At 42.0% G+C, this 23,209-nt stretch overlaps 1 protein-coding gene across 1 annotated transcript in view; it reads right to left on the reverse strand.

Annotated features, from left to right (window-relative positions):
* Nucleotides 1-23,209, reverse strand: part of CSTPP1 (centriolar satellite-associated tubulin polyglutamylase complex regulator 1) — a 299,503-nt gene that overhangs the window by 257,686 nt on the left and 18,608 nt on the right. Inside the window, exon 2 of the mRNA XM_060261685.1 lies at nt 10,761-10,863. Coding sequence (XP_060117668.1) covers nt 10,761-10,863 — 103 coding nt within the window. The remainder of the gene's footprint in view (nt 1-10,760; nt 10,864-23,209) is intronic.

Raw genomic sequence — 23,209 nt, forward strand, 5'->3', positions numbered from 1 at the left:
AAGATGCATCTTGTTGGCGAGGGTGTGGCCATATTGGCTCGTTCTTCCATTGTTGGTGGGATTGTCCATTAGTGTTGGATTTTTGGAAGAAAATCTTACCTACAATCGAACTCATTATAGATCATAAGGTCCCCTTTTCCCCAGATTCTATTCTACTTAATCTTTGGAAAAATGAGCAAGTACTAAAACATAAATCAGAATTAACATCCATGCTTATTTTGGCTGCGAAAATACTAATAGCTCATCAGTGGAAAGCAAAAGTTTTATCATCAAAGAGACAATGGTTCCTGAAAATTTGGGATATAATAGTTATGGATAAGTTAGCAGGCACCATACAAAAAGCAGAAACATCCGAAAGAGGAAATGAAAATAATATGTTTGTAGAAAAATGGTTCCATTTTTTTGCTTTTGAACAATCTAATCAGAACGCATTATGTAAATTACCGGAAAAATATTTAAATTTTGTTTTTTTATTAGGTATTTTATTTGCACCTTGTATTCATAGCAGGACAGCTTGTATTTTGGTTATTGTTCTTGTTGTTGTTAAGAGTTTTTGTTTGTAAAAGTGAGTTATTATTAATAAAAATATATATATAAACAAAATTAAAGAGTATGGAGAGTTGGTGGGCTTCTATATAAATAAAGAAAAATCGAAAATTTTAAGCAAGAATTTGTCACCAAGCAAACACAAAGAGCTACAAAGCATAACTGGATGTGAAATTACCTCGAAGGTAAAATACTTAAATGTGGAGATTACGATGAGAAATATTGATTTATATAAGAACTATTATGAAAAGCTTTGGCGTAAAATTGAGGAGGATATGTTAAAGTGGAACAAATTAAACTTGTCCGTGCTGGGGAGGATCTCTGCAATTAAAATGAATGCTCTACCAAGAAATATGTTTCTTTTTCAAACTATTCCAATAGTGAAAGACAAGAAACAATTTAATTTCTGGCAAAAAAAGATTTCAGAATTTATGTGGGCGGGCAAAAAATCTAGAATCAAAATGAAAATTCTGACAGATGCGAAAGAAAGGGGTGGCTTCCAATTACCTGACTTAAAGTTATATCATGATGCAGTTTGTTTGGTATGGATCAAGGACTGGATAACTTTGCTCAATAGAAAATTATTGGCATTAGAAGGCCATGGAAATATTTTTGATTGGCATGCCTACATGTATTATGGAAAGGAGAAGATGGATGGTTTTTTCTCACATCATTATATAAGGAGGAATTTGTTTAATACTTGGAAAAAATATAATAAATATGGCGATGAGAGAAAACCACTTTGGATTGTGCCAACAGAAGTCATAAAGTTGTCTTCAGATCCACAGGAAGAAAAATGGGTATCATATAAACAACTGCTAAAAATTCAGGGAGGCAAGGTGGAAATGAAACCAGTTGAAGATCTGCAGGATAAATTTAACTGGTATCAACTGCAACAAATTAAAAGCTTAATAGAGCCTGATATTAGAAATACAGGTATAAGGTGTGAGCAAACAGAAATGGAAAAAATGCTGTTGGGCGAGGATGAAAAATTGATCTCAAGGATGTATAAGTTGCTATTGAAATGGTCTACAGAAGCTGAAGTGGTGAAACCTCAAATGATAAAATGGGCAATAAATATTAATAAAGAAATACAAATGGAGACGTGGGAACACCTATGGAAGAACTCTATGAAAATATCGACGTGCTATAATATAAAAGAGAACTGTTTGAAAATGCTGTATAAGTGGTATATGACACCTAAGAAATTAGCAAAAATGAACAATCAAGCTTCAGATAGGTGTTGGAAGTGTAAAAGACATGAAGGTTCTTTCTACCATATGTGGTGGACTTGCGAAAAGGCAAAACAATTTTGGCATATGATTCAACAAGAGATTTCGAGAATCTTGGGCTATAATATCAAGAGAGCACCAGATGTATTTCTGGTGGGATTACAAATGGAAAGCTTTCCGAAGCGAGACAGGACATTGTTGTGGTATTTGCTTTCAGCTGCAAGGACTTTGTATAAGCAAATGTGGAAGCAAGATAAAATACCAGAGAAATGGGACTGGATCTTAAAAGTACTATACTGGAGTGAAATGGACAAGCTTACTAGAATCCTGAAAACTGTAATTCAGGGAAATTTAAAGAGGACTGGGAGAAATTTCAAAAATATATTGAAGAACAATAGAAAGTGAAGAGACATTTAGTGATTTTTGATAACATTAACTGAAGTTTTACTGAGAAGATAAAGCTGCAAATATTGAATTTTGTTTTAATATGTAATCTAGCAGAAGATTAGATTATGGGATAAATAAAGGGTTAATCATAATAGCAATTATTACATAGTCTTGGTTCATATTGTGGTAAGGTAAATGTAATTTTTCGTGAAGATTCTATAATTGTGAATTTTACCTTTATTTTCTTCTTAATTGTTTTGAATACCGGCGGAGGTCATGAAACAGAAGAGGGGAGAGGAGGAGGGAATTTTGTACTGTATTGGTTAATATCTTTAAGTATATGTTTGATGAATATTTTTCAATATATTGCAAAACAATAAAATTGGTTTACACATCAGAATTGTACACATTTCACCTCGTAGCTGGAAAAATCAGTTTGGTGAATGCAATTTAGAGTTTAAAAAAGCACTGGAAGAGAAAGAGTTAAGTTGCCACTCTCTGCCTTTCTTTATCCTGCTTAGATACAGTCTATGTAATACTACTGTGTATTAAGAAATGGAGGAAAGAATCACAGAACTCTGGAGAACATGTCATATGAGTCTTGCAGACACAAATCATTTGGAGGATTTTCTCTTCCTGCATTTGCTTAGAGAGCAGATTCGGCTGTGAAGTAATAAGGAATGTAAAGAATTCCAACAATGTTCATTATACAAACAGTCACCTGTGCCACACACAGCATGGCACTCCTCCACTCAATTATTCTCACAAGCTGTGACCTTTCTTATCCCTATTAACCTGACCATAGCACCCTGATTTTGCAACTCTCCACAATAACAATGCATGGGCTTGAGCAGTCAAAGACTTGATTAGGGTTTGTAGAATCTTTCGGGATCAAGTGCCGTGTTCTACTGGAGAAAGTTTTCCTTCCAAACTTTCTCCAGTAGAACACGGCCCTTGATCCCGAAAGATTCTACAAACCCTAATGATGTTACCAGCCGTGAAAACCTGAAATCTTTGATAAGTCAAAGACTTGCTTGGGGTGTTCTTTATTTTTTAACTAATTTCATTGAGTTCCTGGCATTGTCTATCTTGTCTACATGAAGATTTAGTGAGGCAACACAAGATTTCTACCCAGCTATTACAATCAACTTTGTTGGGGATATTTTGCTATTTAAAAATATGAAAGCCATAATCTTCCAGATTCTAATAAGACTACGCAGGCCATATACGTGACATGCAGTCAAAGAACCTAACAGTGCTCTCTTAAGAATTTTAGAATGGCACTATAAACAACCCATACCTGAAATAATGCCATGTTTCAGTTCCAGCTGTTTCCACCCATTTTAAAGAATTGGATTCTCCATCACTTTCAGATAATAGGTAGTCTGTAAAGACCCTTATGAGCGTAGGGTGTGTGCATGATTTTTTTGCTGATTTCCCCTTTCCCTCTGCAGACCCCCACACCCCATGCAAGGGTCCACTGAACACTGTGGGCCACATTTGGGGAGAAAGTAGGAAGAAAGAAATGGGAAAATTAAATCCTGTGAATGGAACATAAATTCAACCCATCATCCTTTTCGTTTTTTATAGACAACCTATTATTCTTAAAAAAACCAGAGAGATAAAATGAAAGTCTGCCACAGAGACAACAATGATAAATCCTAGAGGAACATAACTACAGGGAACATTAAGCCTTCTTGATGAAGAACCTTACACTTAAAATTAAAACAGTAGTCTAAGAGAGATTCTTATACTTAATTCTTTATTTGGCCTGGCAAGAGAAACCTGGAAATCTGGCCATTATAAGATAGCAGCCACCTAAAGCAAAAAAAAAAAAATGACAGATTATCTGTCCTGAACTTTTTTGGTTTAGGATTTTGTTTCATGTTGTCCCATTTACCTGAGCAAATACATAGCTTTACATAGTTTACTATAGTAACTCTAGCACTTAAAAAGTTACAACCAGGGGCAGACAGGAAAGTTAAAATTACACTGGAATAAATGCAACAGAGGGTCCCACACATTTTTTTGAACATGTTGAAGGGCAGAGTCCTAGCACAGAATGCTTACCTGTAAACTGCACTGAATACAAGGAAACTTACTGCTGAGTAAATCTACATAGGATTATGATGTGACACAATAATTTCGCAGGGATTTCTCCCTCTGATCGTAATCACACAGAAGCAGTGTGCAATAGGCTTGCTTCAAAATCTGCATACCACCACCATCTCTTCCTTTCAAGTAGACCAAATCACACTGCTTGGTGGGGACAGAAGATGCATATAGAGGCAAGGATGGAAGGCGTGCTTCCTGCATGCATTCCTCAGAGTATGACAACAAGTGAATGGCAACAGTGCAGGTAGAGGACACAGCCATTATAACCTACAGTGCTCCAAAGCACCTTCCAGACGAACAGCTAGCACTCTATATCCTTCCTTCTCCTGCCTTCTGCTCTCTGCATGGAGTCCAGATCCTGCTGCTGAGCAAGGAAATAAATGGATGGGGAAGAGGAGCATGTCCTGCTCTGTGTTGCTGTGCATCTGTAATGGTATGATGTGCCATGGAAGAAACAGCCAGCAAAGCTTCTGCCCCTTCCTCTCTCATCCTTCACTTCTCACCAGTAGCAAAGCCTTGGCTGTACACAGAAGGAAAGTCATAGAACTTGCCCTATCACCTCAGCCAGCCTCAACAAAGGTCTATGTGAGGACAGCCTTGTCGGTGCACTTTGGCTGTGTTTTCTCCCGCCCCCTATGGCAAATCATCATTCCATCTCCCCTTAAGCAACATCCTAATATTTCAGCTGTTTTGAATTCACATTCAAGAAGAGGGCAAAAAATACTGTGTTACTTTCTAGAAGAAAACAAATACAGGGGAATATCTGACTGTAACCTCACAAAACTTTGTGAGAAATTCTTGGAGAACAGGAGAGGTGCCGGAAGACTGGAGGTGGGTGAATGTTATCCCCATCTTCAAAAACGGGGAAAAGTAGGATCTGGGTAACTACCGACCCATCAGCTTGACGTCTATACCTGGAAAAGTTTTAGAACAAATCATCAAACACTGAAACACTTAGAAAGGATGGCTGTGATTACTAAGAGCCAGCATGGGTTTCTCAAGAATAAGTCATATCAGACTAACCTGATCTTTTTTTAAGAAAGTGACTATCTTGCTGGATCAGGGGAATGCTGTCAACATTGTTTATCTTGATTTCAGTAAGGCTTTTGATAAGGTTCCACATACTATCCTTGTTGACAAGTTGGTAAAATGCCGTTTGGATCCTGTTACCATTAGGTGGATCTGTAACTGGTTGACAGATCGAACCCAGAGTGCTTGTGAATGGTTCCTCATCCTCTTGGAAAGGAGTGACAAGTGGAGTGCCTCAAGGATCTGTCCTGGGACCTGTTTTGTTCAACATCTTTATAAATGATTTGGATGAAGGAACAGCGGGAACGCTTATTAAATTTGCAGATGATACTAAATTGGGAGGGGTTGCAAATACAGTAGAAGACAGAAAGAGGATACAGGAAGATCTTGACAGGCTGGAAAACTGGGCTAAAACCAATAAAATGAACAGGGATAAATGTAAAGTTCTGCATTTAGGTAGGAAAAATCCAATGCATGGTTACAGGATGGGGGAGACTTATCTTAGCAGTAGTATATGCAAAAAGGATCTAGGGGTCTTAGTGGATCATACGCTGAACATGAGTCAACTGTGTGATGCGGTAGCCAAAAAGGCAAATGCAATATTGGGCTGTATCAACAGAAGTATAGTGCCCGGATCATGTGAAGTGATGGTATTGCTTTACTCTGCTCTGGTAAGACCTCACCTGGAGTATTGTGTTCAGTTTTGGGCACCACATTTTAAGAAGGATATAGACAAACTGGAACGGGTCCAGAGGAGGGTGACGATGGTGAGGGGTCTGGAGACCAAGTCCTATGAAGAAAGGTTGAAGGAGCTGGGCATGTTTAGCCTGGAGGAGGCAGCTGAGAAGTGATATGATCACCATCTTCAAGTACTTGAAGGGCTATCATACAGAGGACGGTGTGGAATTGCTTTCTGTGGCCCCAGAAGGTAGGACCAGAACCAATGGGTTGAAATTAAATCAAAAGAGTTTCTGACTCAACATTAGGAAGAACTTCCTGACCGTTAGACCGTTAGAGCAGTTCCTCAGTGGAATAGGCTTTCTCAGGAGGTGGTAGGCTCTCCTTCCTTGGAGGTTTTTCAACAGAGGCTAAATGGCCATCTGACAGCAATGAAGATCCTGTGAATTTAGGGGGAGGTATTTGTGAGTTTCCTGCATTGTGCAGGGGGGTGGACTAGATGACCCTGGGGGTCCCAACTCTGATTCTATGAAAACCATGAAGCTTTTTCTTAGAGTTATTTGTGTGAATAAATCTCCTTTCCTAAAGGAACGAACTTCCCTGAGCCACTCCTGGGAAGGGCGGGATACAAATCCCGAATAAATAAAAAAATAAATAAATAAATAAATATAGTAGTAGTCTTCAGCTGTCTTCTTGCTGTGGGGATATTAGTGGCTGTGTGCCCTGGGGGTGGGACTGCCATTCTCCTGGTCCTGGGCAGATGGATATATGATGGCAGGATGCAGAACAGCCATTCTAGGAAAAGGAGGCCTGACTAGTTGGTCACTCTTCCTTCAAAAGTCTACCTCCCAGACAACAGAGATTTGATTGCAACAAGGTTGGACCCCTTAGCCTTAAGATCCTGCTGCTGAATGCCAGATCAGTAAATGGAAAAACTGCAGTCATTCAGGATTTAATCCCGTAAGGAAAAGCTAACCTGGTAGAGACTTGGTTGCATGAAACTGGGAGTATAAATCTGACACAGCTGTGTCTTCCAGGTTTCTCTGGAGAGCAACACAGCTGTGTCTTCCAGGTTTCTCTGGAGAGCAACAAGCTAGGCCAGGGGGACAGGAAAGTACAGTCACAGTGGTCTGTTGTGATTCCATCCATCTACTGAGGTGCCTCCTCCAACAGCCTGCTGGCTTTGAGTGTGTTCCTGAAGGTGGGTGACAGGGACAGGGTAGGGATTCTGCTAGTGTACTGTTCACCCAACTGCCCAGTCATCTTTCTTCCTGAGCTAGCTGAGCTTGTCTTGGGCACACTGGTGGAGATCCCAAAACTGGTGGTCCTAGGTGACTTTAATTTCCATGCTGATGCCAAGCTTTCAGGAGTGGTACAGGACTTCATGGCCCCCATGACAACCATGAGCCTGTCTCAATTAATTACTAGCCCCACAAATTTAAGCAGGACACACACTGGATCTTGTCTATTATACTGATGAGGAGGGTGATCTGGAGGTTAGGGAGTTAACGCTTACTCCATTGTCATGGGCAGATAATACCTTCTCCCTCTACAAGTGGAGGACTCATTAAGGCATCTGATAGATCCAGAGAGTTTTCTATCAGCACTTGGGGATTTTCCCACCTCAGCTCCTGATGATTCCGTCAAGGTCCTGACCACTCTCTAAAATAGAAATATACTAAAATAAATAAATAAATAAATAATAAAACAAAGAAATAATCCAGGCTCTTTGTAAACACCTTCTGTAAACACCTTCTCCCCCCAGACAGAGCCAAGCAGATTCCCTGGTTTCCAGGGAACTGATGGTGATGAAACGGGAGGGATGAAGATAGGCACCACTGATGGAAAAGTCAGAGAAAGACTGATCAAACATAGGATAGAACCCATATGAGAGTCTATTCCATGGTGTGGTGACAGCAAAAAGGCAATATTTCTCCACCATTACTGTGACTGAATGTCTTCCCTGAGGAAAAAATGGCCCCAGAGAAAACTAATTTATACAGTAGCTCACAACATTAATACTGGTAGCTCACAAAGCAGAATTTATGCTCACAAGACTCCATAGCTTAGAAGCAGTATTTGTGTTGCTAGAGCAGGGGTTTAAAAGAGTCCAATTTTCTGGACTTATTTAAATCTAGCTTCACACTGGGATTTGGAACAGAGATTGCATTGATTGCCCTTAGCAGGAACTAGACATGGTAAATGTGACTCTGTTAGTTCTGCTGGATCTGTCAGTGGCCTTCAATACTATCAACCAGAGTATCTTACTGACCCATGTCTCAGCACTGAGATGGGGGGGCACTGTATTACAGTGGTTCAAGTCCTATCTGTGAGGTTGCTCTTAGAAGGTAATGTTTGGGAATTCCTGCTCTTCAGGTTTCCACAGGGTTCTGTCTTGTCTTCCATGGTATTTAATGTCTATATGAAGCCTCTGAGAGAGGTCATCAGGAGGTCTGGGCTGTAGAGACATCAATGTGTGGATGATATTCAGCTCTACCTTTCTTTCCCACCCAATTCTGATGATGCTGATGTTCTGAACCAATGCTTGGAGTCAGTAATAGACTGGAGGGGGGGTGAACAAACTAAAACTTAATCCTGACAACACATAAGTTCTCTAGGTTAGTAGAAAGGCAGACCAAGGACTTCAGATCTCTCCTGTCTTATATGGGGTTGAACTCTCCTCAAAAAGCCAGGTTTGCAGAATGTGGAGCTTGCCACAGCATTCACCTCAGAAAACCAGGTGGCTGTAATGTTTTTGATCAGCTCTGGCTGATGCTTCAGCTGTGTCCATTCCTGGCTCAGTCAGCTCTAGCCACAGTGGTCCATGTCTTAGTTACATCTACACTAGACTACTGCAATTCACTCTGCTTGGGGCTACCCTTGAAAAGTATTCAAAGGTTACATCTAATGTAGAATACTGAGGCTAGACTGCTGGCAGGGGCTAGCTATCAGGAGCATGTGATCATAATATAACAGCAATTACACTGATGCCACTCCATTACTAAGCCCAATTCAAGGTGGTGTTTTTTAATGTTTAAAGCCCTTTATGGTTTGGGATTGGGTATCTGAATGACCATCTTCTCCCATACATTTCTGCCTGGAAATAAAGTTAACAAGGAGAGGCCCTCCTGTCTGTTCCACCAATCAAAGAAGGGAAAACATTGTGTGTATGAAGAATGCCTCAAAAATTTTTATCTGTCAGCTCATCAATTGTTAATTATTTATTTAGTATATTTTTATTCCACTCTTCCTCCAAAAAGAGTAGAATAAATGAGAAGGGACCTTTTCAGTGACAGCTCCTCAATTATGGAACAGCCTCAACAGGGAGATGTATCTGGCCCCCTTATTTCCAATCTTCAGGAGGCAGCTGAAGACAGTTTTATTTAAGACCACAGCAGTCCTGAATTGTCATTTTAATTTTTGGTTTTTATGTATTTTCTTTTACACCTATGTTGTGAGCCACCTTGAGTTTCAAAATAAAGACTAATAAATGCTTTAAATAAACTATTTACCAATGGCTGCAGGTATGAAAGTTCAATCACACTTTTGTCCTCAATATGATTTGATAACCAAGATACAATGGAGGAAAAGATGGTATTTTCACATAATGTCAGCTGGTGGGCAGATGCCTATGAAAGGCAACCTCAATCTGCTAGCCAAGATAATTCATTACAATCATGGGAGTTAATTCCAAAAGACATGTTAACCACACTGGCAAAGTTTTGCATGGTAAAAAACAAAATGGCTGAGGCCTAGCTAACTGGAAGTACAGATATAAGCTGAGTATACTACTGAGTATGCCACTGAGTATACTAATCAGTAAATTAACTGCAAAGTGAATCCTGCAGTCATACTATGTAAGTCTTGATATACCATGTTTTTTTCTTTACAGGCCATATAGGAAAAACATTGTCTGTGTGAAGCGTGTCTCAAAAATTTTTGTCTGTCAACTCATCAATTGTTAATTATTTATTTAGTATATTTTTATTCCACTCTTCCTCCAAAAAGCCCAATATACCCTCACAACAACCCTATGAGATAAATTAGGCTGAGAGTGAGAGCTTCATGGCTGAGTGAGAATTTGAATCTGGATCTTTGAGTTTTGCTACTGTTCTTCCACATCCAAGATTCTGTGTGTGCTTATGCCTTGTAACTCTTGTGTTTACATTTACAATGATATGGGTTTTTGCAGCATCTTCTCTGCAACTCTCCTGTTTCTTCATCTACCATGGCTACTGATATCATCTTCCATGGCAGCATCTGTTCTCCATCAATGCTGAGCCAGACATTTTTAAAAATTAGGTACTAAAACAATGGATACATATCAATATTGTCACATCTACATTCAGAGAAACAGCACACGCTAGCAGTGAAGTGGGAGCCAACTTGAAACAAGTAATTATTAGACATCAAAGCTGGCAATGCTGCCCCATACAAATAATTTTCACTAGGCCAAATTCAACTTAAGTATAAATTCCTTTGAAACTCACTTGAGCTGACCTCTTCTGCCAAGTATTAACTGCTGACTAGCCTGGAGTGGACAATTCTCTCAACAGAAAAGCAGAAGTTGGTTGTATAGATTTCTTAAAGATGGTCATGGACATAAACTAAATTTCAGATTTTAGTTATGCTAAGCATATAAGTAGACAAGGTAATTCAGCATTCCTGTTGCAATACAATCAACATGTGCTCTGTTCTTTCCTCTTTGTGTCTTGCCTGGTTTCAAGATCTCCTTCTAGGCTGCCCCTAATGGCAGCATCCTGATGTACTTACTATTCAGTGAAGAATCTGGCAATGCCATATTGACTAATATCCTCTCTGCTTTCCAGCAGCTGGCTCACTGCATCTTCCATATACGTGAGGACATGTCTCTGAGCTGAAAACAAAGAGAGAATATAAGAAAACTGAAAAGCTTGTGCTCATTGTAATCTATTGGTTGTGCCAGGTACACAGTCCTTCTGTTCACAGGACAAGATTTCTAATCTTGCCTCTTACCTGCTTCTTAAATCTTGCCTCTTACCTCTGGCTTCCCAGGAAAACAAAACATTTGGAATATTCTGAATGAACCTTAGTCGCTGTAATACTAGTCAAGACAAGAGACTCTTCAGTCGTTTTCGCACTCACCTTAATCAGCAGCGACGACCCTCTTCACCGCGCAGGATCTGCGCGGATTTCGCACTAATTGCCGCGGAGCACCCAGAAGAGCCGGAAAGTCCCGGCGCTTTTGCGGTGCAAACGGAAACTGGTTTTTGGCGGTTTCCGTTTGTGCCGCAAAAGCGCCGGGACTTTCCGGCTCTTCTGGGTGCTCCGCAGCAATTAGTGCGAAATCCGCGCAGATCCTGCGCGGTGAAGAGGGTCGTCGCTGCTGATTAAGGTGAGTGCGAAAACGACCTTCCAGATTTCCCCCTCTGCTTTCAGACAGTGTCCTACCATTAACCATCCACAGCAGTACCTCTGCAAGAAAAGGGGAAGAACTAGCCCTCCCATTCAAGGATAGCCTTGCTCTTCGATTTTGTCTAAACCAGGGGCGTTGACCTCATTTGTTACAAGGGCCAGATTTTACATAAATGTCACTTTGTCGGGCTGCGCACTGTGTGCCATAAGACGTGACAAGAGGTACCAAAGATATAAACTTTATAAAGATGATTTCAGATGCTGAATGGCAATAGCAGATGCAATTGGATTAGGTGTGATATGCAGAAGCATAGTAGGCATGGAGATATCAGCATTGGTAATGAGACAGGAAACCTAGCTCTCAGTTTGGTACAGGAGGATTCAGTCCAGAAGGATGCAAGGAATAAATGGAAATAAGTCTGAAGAAGTGAGGAGTGACTCACGAAAGAACATACCCTACCACAAATTTTGTTAATCTTTAAGGTGCTACTAGACTCTTGTTCTTTTCTATTGCTATTAGAAACCACAACATTCAAACATCAGTAAGGGAACACTTTAACCTTCCAGAACATTCAATTGTTGACCTAAGAGTAGCAGATCTCTTACAAAGGAATTTCAAAGGGAGATTAAAAAGAGAGACTGCTGCAACTGATAATGAAGTTCAAGGCAATGCATTCTCCTGGACTGAACTGAAACCTAGGTTTCTTCTTTCATTACCAATGCCTGTTACTGTCATCTGGTGGCATCTGAAATCACTTCACTCTCCAAGATATGAGAGATGGACTCACATTCTAATCTAGCCGTATCTAAAGACGTGAGCAGTGACTCACAGAATCACAGAGTTGGAAAGGACTATACAGGCCATCTAGTCCAACCCCCTGCTCAATGCAGGATCATGAGAGCTCATGCCATGCCACAAATTTTGTTAGTCATTAAGGTGCTGCTGGACTCGTGTTCCCTTCCACTAAGAATGCAAGCTGTGTTGTCAGGTTTCTTCCCACCTTCCCCTCCCCCCGTCCCATAAATGGAAAAGGAGGGGGTCTCTCTCTATGAAGAAAAAGTGTGCTTGCAAACAAAACTTATACCAGGAATAAAACATTATCGGTCTTAAACCAGGGACTCCATTTTCTCTCTCTGGTTTTTTTTCCTCCCCTCTCCTTCTCTCTGAAGAAGTGTGCTTGCACACAAAAATGTATATCTGGGATAAAATGTTGTTGGTCTTCAGCCACAGGATGCCATTTTTTCTCTTTCTTTCTCCAGCTCTTTCCCTCCCCAGAGACCTATCAGAGTTCTGAACCCACTTCAGTTGCCTAAGCAAGCCTATTCCACCCATGTTTGGTACCTCTAATAGAATCTCTCTTGCATTTCAACATGGTTGGCAAGTGTAAAGGAAGGGCAGGCAGACTTAAAGAGAAACCTGGGGAAGATTATTTGCAGTGGTCATTATGATTAAAACTTCAGGTGAGTTTTGTTTGCTATCAGGGATTTTTTCTTCTGTCTAGAACCTTTACCTTTTTTTTTTAGAACACAGTTCAGTACAATAGTAGAATGGGTATTGCGCTCCCTGGAAAATACCTTGCAAGGTAATAGTAAGACAGTGAACCAGAGGTTCAAAGATATTATCTGGCAATAAAAGATACAGGGTGTAGCTTTATTTAATTATTTTAATGCAAAAGAATAAATTTTAATTTACGTGAGTGATTAAAGAAAAATAACTCTGCACACCTGCGTCGCCTCAGGCAAGAACAAGTCATGCAACTCAGTCAGTCACACTCCTTCGTTAACAGCAACCAGGTTATTTTCATCCCTTTCCACCCTCCCTTTTGCCTCCATGCCCAATTTTTGTGCTCAAAGATCACTCTTCTCAGAAAAGATCTGAGCCAGTTACTCATTAAACCCAAACACAGCATGCTGGTCCTCTTTTCGCTTTGTAACTGGCAGCATTTTCTAACATCATGGACAAGGAAATACACTTCTGATTTGGTCTACTCTTAAACCCAAAGCCCTGACATTTGATTATAAAATAATGGTTGAACATACCATAATGTAAAGCATGCACTTGGTACATTTAATCTGAATCCACACACCTGTAACATGTTAATTTTATCTTCTTGACTATATTCCACAATGTACGGTATTAAAATCCTTATCATGATGCTGCAACAATAGTTTGCAGTGGTTGCTTCCACATGAGGAGGATTCCCCTAGTTTGCTCTCATCGCTGTTGATAGTGCAAAGGCTATTGGTATTTTCAATGGTCTTTTGAAGAGCCTCTGAACAAGGATTTTCTATGTGCTTTTTCTCACACCCATTCTGCCCCTGCCTCACCTGCCACACTCAGGGGTTTTTTGGCAGGACTTTCTTTTAAAGTAGTAATAGGTATTGCATATAGAGTGATATGCCTACTACCATTTTTTATAGAAGGCAAGAACCCCACTGGACACAAGGAGGAAAAATGGCAGGCATGACGGAAAATGCAGAGAAAATGGAGGTGAGAGATGCATGAATCCACACCTCCACATCCACACAGATCCCAAACTTACTCTGGGTACAATCTTCCTGCAAAGACTGTACCACAGCAGGTCTGGGAAACCTCTCAGAGGAACCTTCCTCCCCCGCCTCACCAAAAAAGCTGCAGTTTGAGGTAGCAACAACCAGTGGAAGCCACCAGTGCCACTACTTCTCAACCAATTCCTATTTCTGTAAAATATCCAGGGCTTTTTTTTTAGAAAAAGCCCAGCAGGAACTCATTTGCAAGTTAGACCACACACCCCTGATGGCAGCATTGTTCCACACAGGGCATGAACTCATTTGCATATTAGGCCACACCTCCTGACACCAAGTCAGCCAGAACTGCATTCCTGTGCGTTTCTGCTCAAAAAAAGTCCTGCAAATATCACAAACATCTAATTGCTAGTAAATGAAAAAGGTTAATTTATTTAAAGAATGTTTCCATCAGTTAATTACCTCTGATACTTCATTGCTACTCTCTATCATCTCCTTGACCATTTTTCTTTTCTGCTTCCTTTCTTTCTTTAGAGTTATTGCCCAAATTTTGTTGGGGCAGATAGAGACTGAAGCAGCTACACAAACATTAGTGGTTATCAAGCTGGTGAAAAGTACAACTCATATAATTTGCCAATTATAGGAAAAGGGCATCAAAACCAAAAAAGATCATTTGGTTCTCCGGTCTGTGTTCGGGTTTTGGCTTGAGGCCACCTTGACCTGATCAGTAAAATTGTGTCCAGGAATTCAAATAGAATACAGGGACAATAAAGAACTGCAGGGGAGGGGAAATCCTCAAGCCACCTGAAGCCACCCACTGCTTCCAGCTTGCCTCTTTCTATCCTCACCATCCTCCCCCCACCCCACCACCACCAAACTGTCCATCTCTCCATTCTTTAGAAAGGGGAGTACTGTATCAAGCAGGCAGGGGGAGGCAAACCAGAGCAAGCATCACCTTCTTGGTAGCCATCAACACCAAGTTTTTGTGTGACCTTCTAGGTTGCTACGACCATTCAAAATGCCACCCCAAATCCACCATGTCTTCCAGTGTTGTGCATGTAGATGTCACTATCAGCTTTGGGGGAAAGGATTACTTTTTTATAAAAAATCATATTTTCTACAAATCTGGGGGTTCTTTTCTTTTAAAGATAAAGGCAGTCAGTCTGCTGTGCAAACACCAAGTCATTACTGACATACAATGTTTTCTTTCGTTATGTGGTCATTTGCCACTGCCTTCCCCAATCCTCTACACTTTACCCCAGCAAGCAGCGTACTCATTTTACCACCCTCAGAATGATAGAAGGCTGAGTCACCTTGAGCCAGCTACCTAAACCCAGGTTCCACCAGAATTGAACTCAGGTTGTGAACAGAGCTTGGCAGGGTTGGTTTTTTTAAAAGCAGGAACACACAGGAACACAGTTCTGGTTGGCTTTTGTGCCAGGGGGTATGGCCTAATATGCAAATCTGTTCCTGATGGGCTTTTTCTACAAAAAAGTCCTGTGCTAAACAATGGTGGTCAGAGGGTGTGGCCTTATATGTAAATGAGTTCCTGCTGGGCTTTTTCTACAAAAAAAAATCCTGGAGCTTGGACTGCAGTACTGTAGCTTACCACTCTGTACCATGAAGCTCCTCTTCCAGGTTTACAGAACCCTAAATTGTAGCTGTGTGCAAATATTTTGGACCTGCACAGTGAGCAGACCTTGGCTATTATAGAACGATTGGATCCAAAGCACAAAATAAATTGGAGAATTAACATATACATGCCAAACGCCTATGCAGACACATATCCAGCTGGTGCTCTCTGCCAGTGTACTGGCTGCCAGTTGAGTACTGAATCCATTTCAAGGCAATGGTTCTAACCTTTAAAGCCCTGAACTGTAGGGTTGCCAGATCAGACTCAGGAAATATCTGGGGACTTTGGGGGTGGAGCCAGGAGACTTTGGGAATGGAGCCAGGAGCAAGGTTGTGAGAAGCATAATTTAATTCTGAAGGGAGATCTCACAATCACATTTAAAGGGACTGCACTCCTATGGAGACCAGTCAGGTAACCCTAAGCAGGGGGTGGGGTCCAAACCAGGGGATCCCCTGACTCCAACTGGGGATTGGAAACACTACGTGGCCTGGGACAAGCATATCTAAGGGACTGCCTCTCTCTATCTACCCCCCCACCAAGAGCCTTGTACTCCACTGAGCAATCTTCTGGTGATCCCTGTTCACTTAGCCTCAACTAGGGCCAGGGCTTTTTCTATCTCGGCCCCTACGAGGTAGAATAGGCTCCCATGTGAGATCAGGGCCCTGCAGAGCTTGTTAGAGTTCCACAGGGCCTGCAAAATAGAGCTATTCTGCCAGACTTTCAGTTGAGGTGGTGGACACTCAAGTATCTGACCTCCCTGCCAATGCTGGTCCATCCGTCTATCTGTATGGAGCACTGACACCATTTCTACTCGACTCAATTTCATTCTGTTCAATTTACGGGCTTAGATTATGATTTCTAGCTCACCATCTTTTAAATTGTTTTAAATTGTGTAATTGTTTTTTTGAATTTATGTTAACTGGTTTTTAATGTTTTCAGTTATGTTGTTACCTACCCTGAGCCCGCTTGCGGGGAGGGCAGGATAGAAATTCAAAATAATAAATAAATAATATAGGAACTTGGATTCTGTGTTTGGAAAATGCTAATATAACAGGCTCTGCTTTGGCTAATAGCATACTGATTAATCACTGGGGAATCCCCAATGAGGATGCTTGATTAATGATATGAAGGACAGACACTAAATGTGGTGAGGCTTTTCTCTGGGATATCTATTTACTGCAGTCATCAGTCCTTTCTCCTCTGCTAATTCTCTGCCTTTTGTCTCTGTGATGGCCACAAACCTGTTTTTTACTGGTCTGATAAAAAAAAATAGAAGAGGTCATTTTGATGCATCCCAGACTCTGAATACATAGGAGTTTTTAATTTTTTCTTTAAAAAATTAAGATATTGTTGAATATAAGCCTAGCTAAAAAAAAAAGATTTTTATAAATGCCATATGCCTAACTCTGGACTACATCCACAAAATAGGAAAAGAGACAAATAAGAGAGGATATATCTTCAAAGCAGAACTAAGTCATAGAATCACAGAGTTGGAAGGGACCCCCAGGGTCACCTAGTCGAACCCCCTGCACAATGCAGAAAATTCACAAATACCTCCCCCTTAAATTCACAGGATTCACATTGATGTCAGTTGGCCATCCAGCCTCTGTTTAAAAACCTCCAAAGAAGGAGAGCCCACCACCTCCCGAGGAAGCCTGTTCCACTGAGGAACCGCTCTAACGGTCAGAAAGTTCTTCCTAATGTTGAGCTGGAAATTCTTTTGATTTAATTTCAACCCATTGGTTCTGGCCCTACCTTCTAAGGACCCAGAAAACAATTCTGCACCATCATCTATACGACAGCCCTTTAAGTACTTGAAGATGGTGATCATATCACCCCTCAGCTGCCTCCTCTCCAGACTAAACATGCACACATCATTCAACCTTGTAGGACTTGGTCTCAGGGCCATAGCCAGAAAATTTTAGATGGGGGGCCCAGGAAATAAAATTTTAGGTGGAGGGGCCCTCTGCTCTGGCAGCCCCCAATCTCTCTGCCACCGCTGCTTTGGTGGCCCCGATCTCCCCACTGCTGTCGGCCCCCGCCCTCTTCCGCAGAACCTCCCTCCTCCCTCCCACCCACCAAGCTGATAAAGCGCTGGCTCCCAGGGCTCCTTCAAGGAGCCCCCCCCCCCCCGGCCAATCAGTGGGAAAAGCATGCTGAGGCCAGCAGCTCCTCTGCCGGCTTTCCAGTACTCTCAGCATGTTCAGTGCTGGGGCACCAGCAGCAGGAAGGACCAAACGGTCCTTCCTGCCGCGGGCGCCTCAGTGCTGAATGTGTCGAGAGCACCAGAAAGCCAGCAGCACAGCTGCCGACCTCAGCGCCGTTTTCCCCGCCAATCAGCTGATCGACAGGGGGCCTCCTTGAAAGAGTCCCAGGAGCTGACGCTTTACCAGGTGGGTAGGTGGATGGATGGGAGGGAGGGGGGAGGTGCTGCAGAGGAGGGCGGGAGTCAACAGAATGGTGGGGAGATCGGAGGCCACCAGAGTAGTGGCAGCAGAGAGAGCAGGGGCCGCGAAAGCGGGGGGGGGGAGATGGGGAGAGCAATGGCAGGGAGAACAGGGCAGCAAAAGGAGGGGCCATATAGTTGGGTTATGGGGGGGTCTAGCCCCCCCCGTGACTATGGGTCTGCTTGGTCTCCAGACCCCTCACCATCTTCATCGCCCTCCTCTGGACCTGTTCCAGCTTGCCTATATCTTTTTTAAAATGTGGTGCCCAAAACTAAACACAATACTCCAGGTGAAATCTTACCAGAGCAAAGCGATACCATTACTTCACATGATCTGGACACTGTACTTCTGTTAATACAGCCTAATATTGCATTTGCCTTTTTAGCCACCACATTACACTGTTGACTCATGTTCACTGTATGGTTCACTAAGACCCCTAGATCCTTTTTGCACATACTACTGCCCAGACAAGTCTCCCCCATCCTATAACCATGCATGGAATTTTTCTTACTAAATGAAGATCTTACATTTATCCCTGTTAAAATTAATTTTGTTGGTTTCAACCCAGTTTTCCAGCCTGTCAAGGTCATCCTGGATCCTCTTTCTGTCTTCTACTGTATTTGCAATCCCTCCCAATTTAGTATCATCTGCTGATTTAATAAGCATCCCCTCTATTCCTTCATCCAAATCATTTATAAAGATGTTGAGCAAAACAATTCCCAAGACAGATCCTTGAGGCACTCCACTTGTCACTCCTCTCCAAGAGGATGAAGAACCATTCACAAGCACTCTTTGGGTGTGATTTGTCAACCAGTTACAGATCCACCTAATGGCAACAGGATCTAAATGACATTTTACCAACTTGTCAACAAGGATAGTATGTGGAACCTTACTGAAGAAGATGATGAAGAAGAAGATATTGGATTTATATCCCGCCCTCCACTCCGAAGAGTCTCAGAGCGGCTCACAATCTCCTTTATCTTCCTCCCCCACAACAGACACCCTGTGTGGTGGGTGGGGCTGGAGAGGGCTCTCACAGCAGCTGCCCTTTCAAGGACAACCTCTGCCAGAGCTATGGCTGACCCAAGGCCATGCCAGCAGGTGCAAGTGGAGGAGTGGGGAATAAAACCCGGTTCTCCCAGATAAGAGTCCGCACACTTAACCACTACACCAAACTGGCTCTCAAGATAAACAATGTTGACAGCATTCCCCTGATCCAGCAAGGTAGTCACTTTCTCAAAAAAAAAAAGAGATCAGGTTAGTCTGACATGACTTGTTCTTGAGAAATCCATGCTAGCTCTTAGTAATGACATCCATTCTTTCTAAATGTTCCAGGACCTACTGTTTGATGATTTGTTCTAAAAATTTTCCAGGTATAGACGTCAAGCTGACGGGTTGGTAGTTTCCCCTTTTTGAAGATGGGGATAATATTTTCCTGCCTCCAATCTTCTGGCACCTCACCTGTTCTCCAAGAATTCTCAAAAATAATGGCCAGAGGTTTACAAGATAATGCATGGGATGGAGAAAGTAGAGAAAGAAGTTCTTTTCTCCCTTTCTCACAATACAAGAACTCGTGGGCATTCGATGAAATTACTGAGCAGTCAGGTTAAAACGGATAAAAGGAAGTACTTCTTCACCCAAAGGGTGATTAATGTGGAATTCACTGCCACAGGAGGTGGTGATGGCTACAAGCATAGACAGCTTCAAGAGGGAGTTAGATAAAAATATGGAGCAGAGGTCCATCAGTGGCTATTAGCCACAGTGTGTATATATATGTGTGTGTGTGCATGTGTGTATATATAATTTTTTGGCCACTGTGTGACACAGGGTGTTGAACTGGATGGGCCATTGGCCTGATCCAACATGGCTTCTCTTACGTTCTCAGAAATTACATCGGCAAGCTCTTTTAGTACTCTTAGATGCAGTTCATCTGGCCCTGAGGACTTAGTTTCATTTAAAGAACCAAGGTATTTATGTACTACCCTTATGCTGATCCTATGTTGCAACTCCATACCTTCACTATATGTTCTGTTTTTGCCATGTTGAGCACTGTTTCCTTCAGAAGAGAAGACTGAGGAAAAGGAGGAATTCAGCAATTCTGCCCTCTCTTCATCACTTGTTACAATTTCACTTTCCAGCCCTTGCAACAGGCCTACCTTGTCCTTGGTCTTTTTCTTACTCTGAACATAAGAAAAGAACCCTTTTTTGCTGTTTTTAGCATCTTTGGCTAGGCTAAGCTCATGCTGAACTTCAGCTTCCCTAACTCTTTCTCTACAAGAACTGGTGATTTGTTTATATTCATCCTTGGTTATAAAACCATCCTTCCATTTCCTAAATGAGTCTTTTATTTCTCAAGTCTTTAGAAAGCTGTTTATGGAGCCACCTCGGCTTCTTTAGGCTTCTTCCATTTTTTTTCTCATAGGAATTATCTGTGATTGTGCTTCAATATTTCACTTTTAAGAAACTCCTACTCCTCTTGAACCCCCTTCTCCTTAGGTATTTGTGACCATGGAATTTTACCCAGCATAGTTCTAAGTTTGTTGAAGTTTGCCTTTCTGAAGTCCAATCTATATTCTGACTACATACAGCTTTTCCCTTCCCGAAGAATGTAAATTACAAAATCACATGGTCACTACTGCCCAAGGTGCCCACTATTTCCACTTCAACAACCAATTTTTCCTTGTTGGTGAGAATCAAATCTAAGATAGCAGATCCCCTTGTTTCCTTCTCCATTTTCTGGAAAAGGAAGTTGTCAGCGAGACAAGTCAGGAATTTATTTGACCTTTTGTTTTTAGCAGAGTTGGACTTCCAACAGATGTCCGGGTAATTGAAATGTCCCAAGATCACTGTGTCCCTTCTCGTGAAGAACTTTGCAATCTGTTGAAGGAGTGTCTCATCCAAGTCCTCTGCCTGGCTTTATGGTCTATAGCAGATGCCCACCATAATATCACTGTTATTTCTTACTCCTTTTATTTTTACCCAGAGACTCTCAACTGAGCTGCCATGCTTAGATTCACATATTTCCTCACAAGTATATACCTCTCTCACATATAATGCTATGCCTCCACCTTTTCTTATTTGTCTATCCCTTTTAAACAAGTTGTACCCCCAGATCTTAATATTCCAATTGTGAGTGTCATCCCGCTATGTTTCAGTAAGGCCTATTATGTCATAGGCCCTTTTCACACTTACCAGTGGAAACCGGAAGGGAGTCGGTATTGTGCCGCTTGCAGCAATCCGAGACAGGGATGGGAGTTTTCAGACACGTGTTTTTTTTTCCCGGTAGGGTTCCGTGATTGAAGCGAGCCATTTCACACTGTTCTGCTCTTATCTCGCTTCCACCAGCGCCAGCCGTTTTTGCCTGCCGGCTCGCGATCTCCAGCTTATTTTTTTTTTTTTTTGGAACGTCGGGCTAAGATCGCTATAGCGCTATAGCAACGTATCACAACAGCGACACCATAGAGATGGCTAGGCTCTATTGAGATAAGTTACCAGGTTTCAGCGGTGGCGATATCTGGCATCTTAATGGAGCCCGGGCATCCCTATGGTGATGCTGTTGTGATACGTCGCTATAGCGATCTTAGCCCGACATTCCAAAAAAAAAGCCGAAGATCGCGCGCGCCGGCGGGCGAAAAAGGGCGCGAAAACTGCTTCCGGGTTAGATACTGGACATTTCACACAGCACCCCATAGCGATTTCAACCCGGAAGGAAGGGTTGAAAAGTGGAAGAAGCAGCTGCTCTTTGTTTGTAACGACTCAGGCACGCCTCACTACCGGGACAGCCGCGGGAGTGTGTGAAAAGGTGAGAGTATTCCGGTAGCAGCCAGTTACTGAATCGGGTCTGTCTGAAATGCCAGCAGAAACCCGTTACTGTTCAGTAACTGACCAGCTTCCATACCGGAATACATAGACTGTGTGAAAAAGCCCATAGTCTCCTCCCTGTATTAAGACTTCTAGTTCCTCCTATTTGTTTCCCATATTCTGAGCTTATGTGTAGAGATATCAGAATCTATGTTTTGTGCATCCTGAGGGTTTTGTTTCTGTACATACCTAAAAGGTAATGTTACCTAACGTATAGTGTTCTTATCTCCAGTTATTAACATCCTACTAGGCTTTGAATTGTCTTGCTCCCCCATGCAATTTAGTTTAAAGCCCTCCTTATTAGGTTAGCAAGGCTGTTATGAAACACCCTTTTTCCTAGCATCATAAGGTGCAAACCCATCTCCTGATAGACCACCATCTTGAAAGTGTTAGCCATGGTCCAGAAATCCAAATCTTCCCTGACAACACTATCAATGCAGGCAGTCATTTATTTGAAGTATTCATCTTTCTCATCCTAAGTTCTTCGACAGGGAGAACTGACGAAAACACAACCCGCACTCCCAGCTCCTTCACCTTCTGACCCAGAGCCACATAGTCTCTTTTAATACGTTCAGTGCTGTGACAGCCAGTATCATTTGTTCCCATGTGGATCAGCAAGAAAGGATAATAATCCATGGGCTTTATAAGTCTTTCTATCCTTTTTGTCACATCGTGGATGCATGCAACCAACAGACGGCAGACCTCTCAGGATGACAAGTCCTGTCGGCACACTTTGGGCTCTACCACTCTGAACAAGGAGTCTCCAATTACCACCACCCTCCTCTTCCTATATTGGGGACCAGAAGCTCCAGTATTCTTATCCATAGGATCCTGAGAAACTTACTTCAAGCTTTGTGGAGGCTGGGGAAGTAGCCCTTGTTCCAATGACTATGTCACTCATGATACAATCACAGTTTAAACATCGAGTCAAGCCAAAAGGTGCTGGCTTCAAGAACGTGTCTCTACAATATGCATGTGCCTGAGGAAGCCATCTGGGAAACGGTGTTTTACTGGTGTGCCATTGCACATTTTTGGTTTGACAATTTGGGACTTTGGACATTGAGACAACACACAGAGTCTGCAATATTCAATGCCACTTGGATCCACGTGAACAGCAGGAACTGGAGCAGACACCTGCTATTGAATACATAAGTGTTCGCATTGATCACTCTTTTTTACGAGTGCCTGTTCTCGAGACGGCTTTTTGTGCATGGTTCACATAGTATGAATATTACTTTAAAAGTCTTTTGGTAGCTATTATACCATTTTTCAGTAAACTGTTGAAGTTACGTACTGTGGGCTTTGTTTTTATGTTTCTGTGGTTTCACACGGTCTCATTTGGTTTGGGTTATTTATTTATTTTTTTTGCTTCACCTTACTCT

Source organism: Heteronotia binoei, chromosome 21, assembly GCF_032191835.1.
Source record: "Heteronotia binoei isolate CCM8104 ecotype False Entrance Well chromosome 21, APGP_CSIRO_Hbin_v1, whole genome shotgun sequence".
Classification (NCBI taxonomy): domain Eukaryota; kingdom Metazoa; phylum Chordata; class Lepidosauria; order Squamata; family Gekkonidae; genus Heteronotia; species Heteronotia binoei.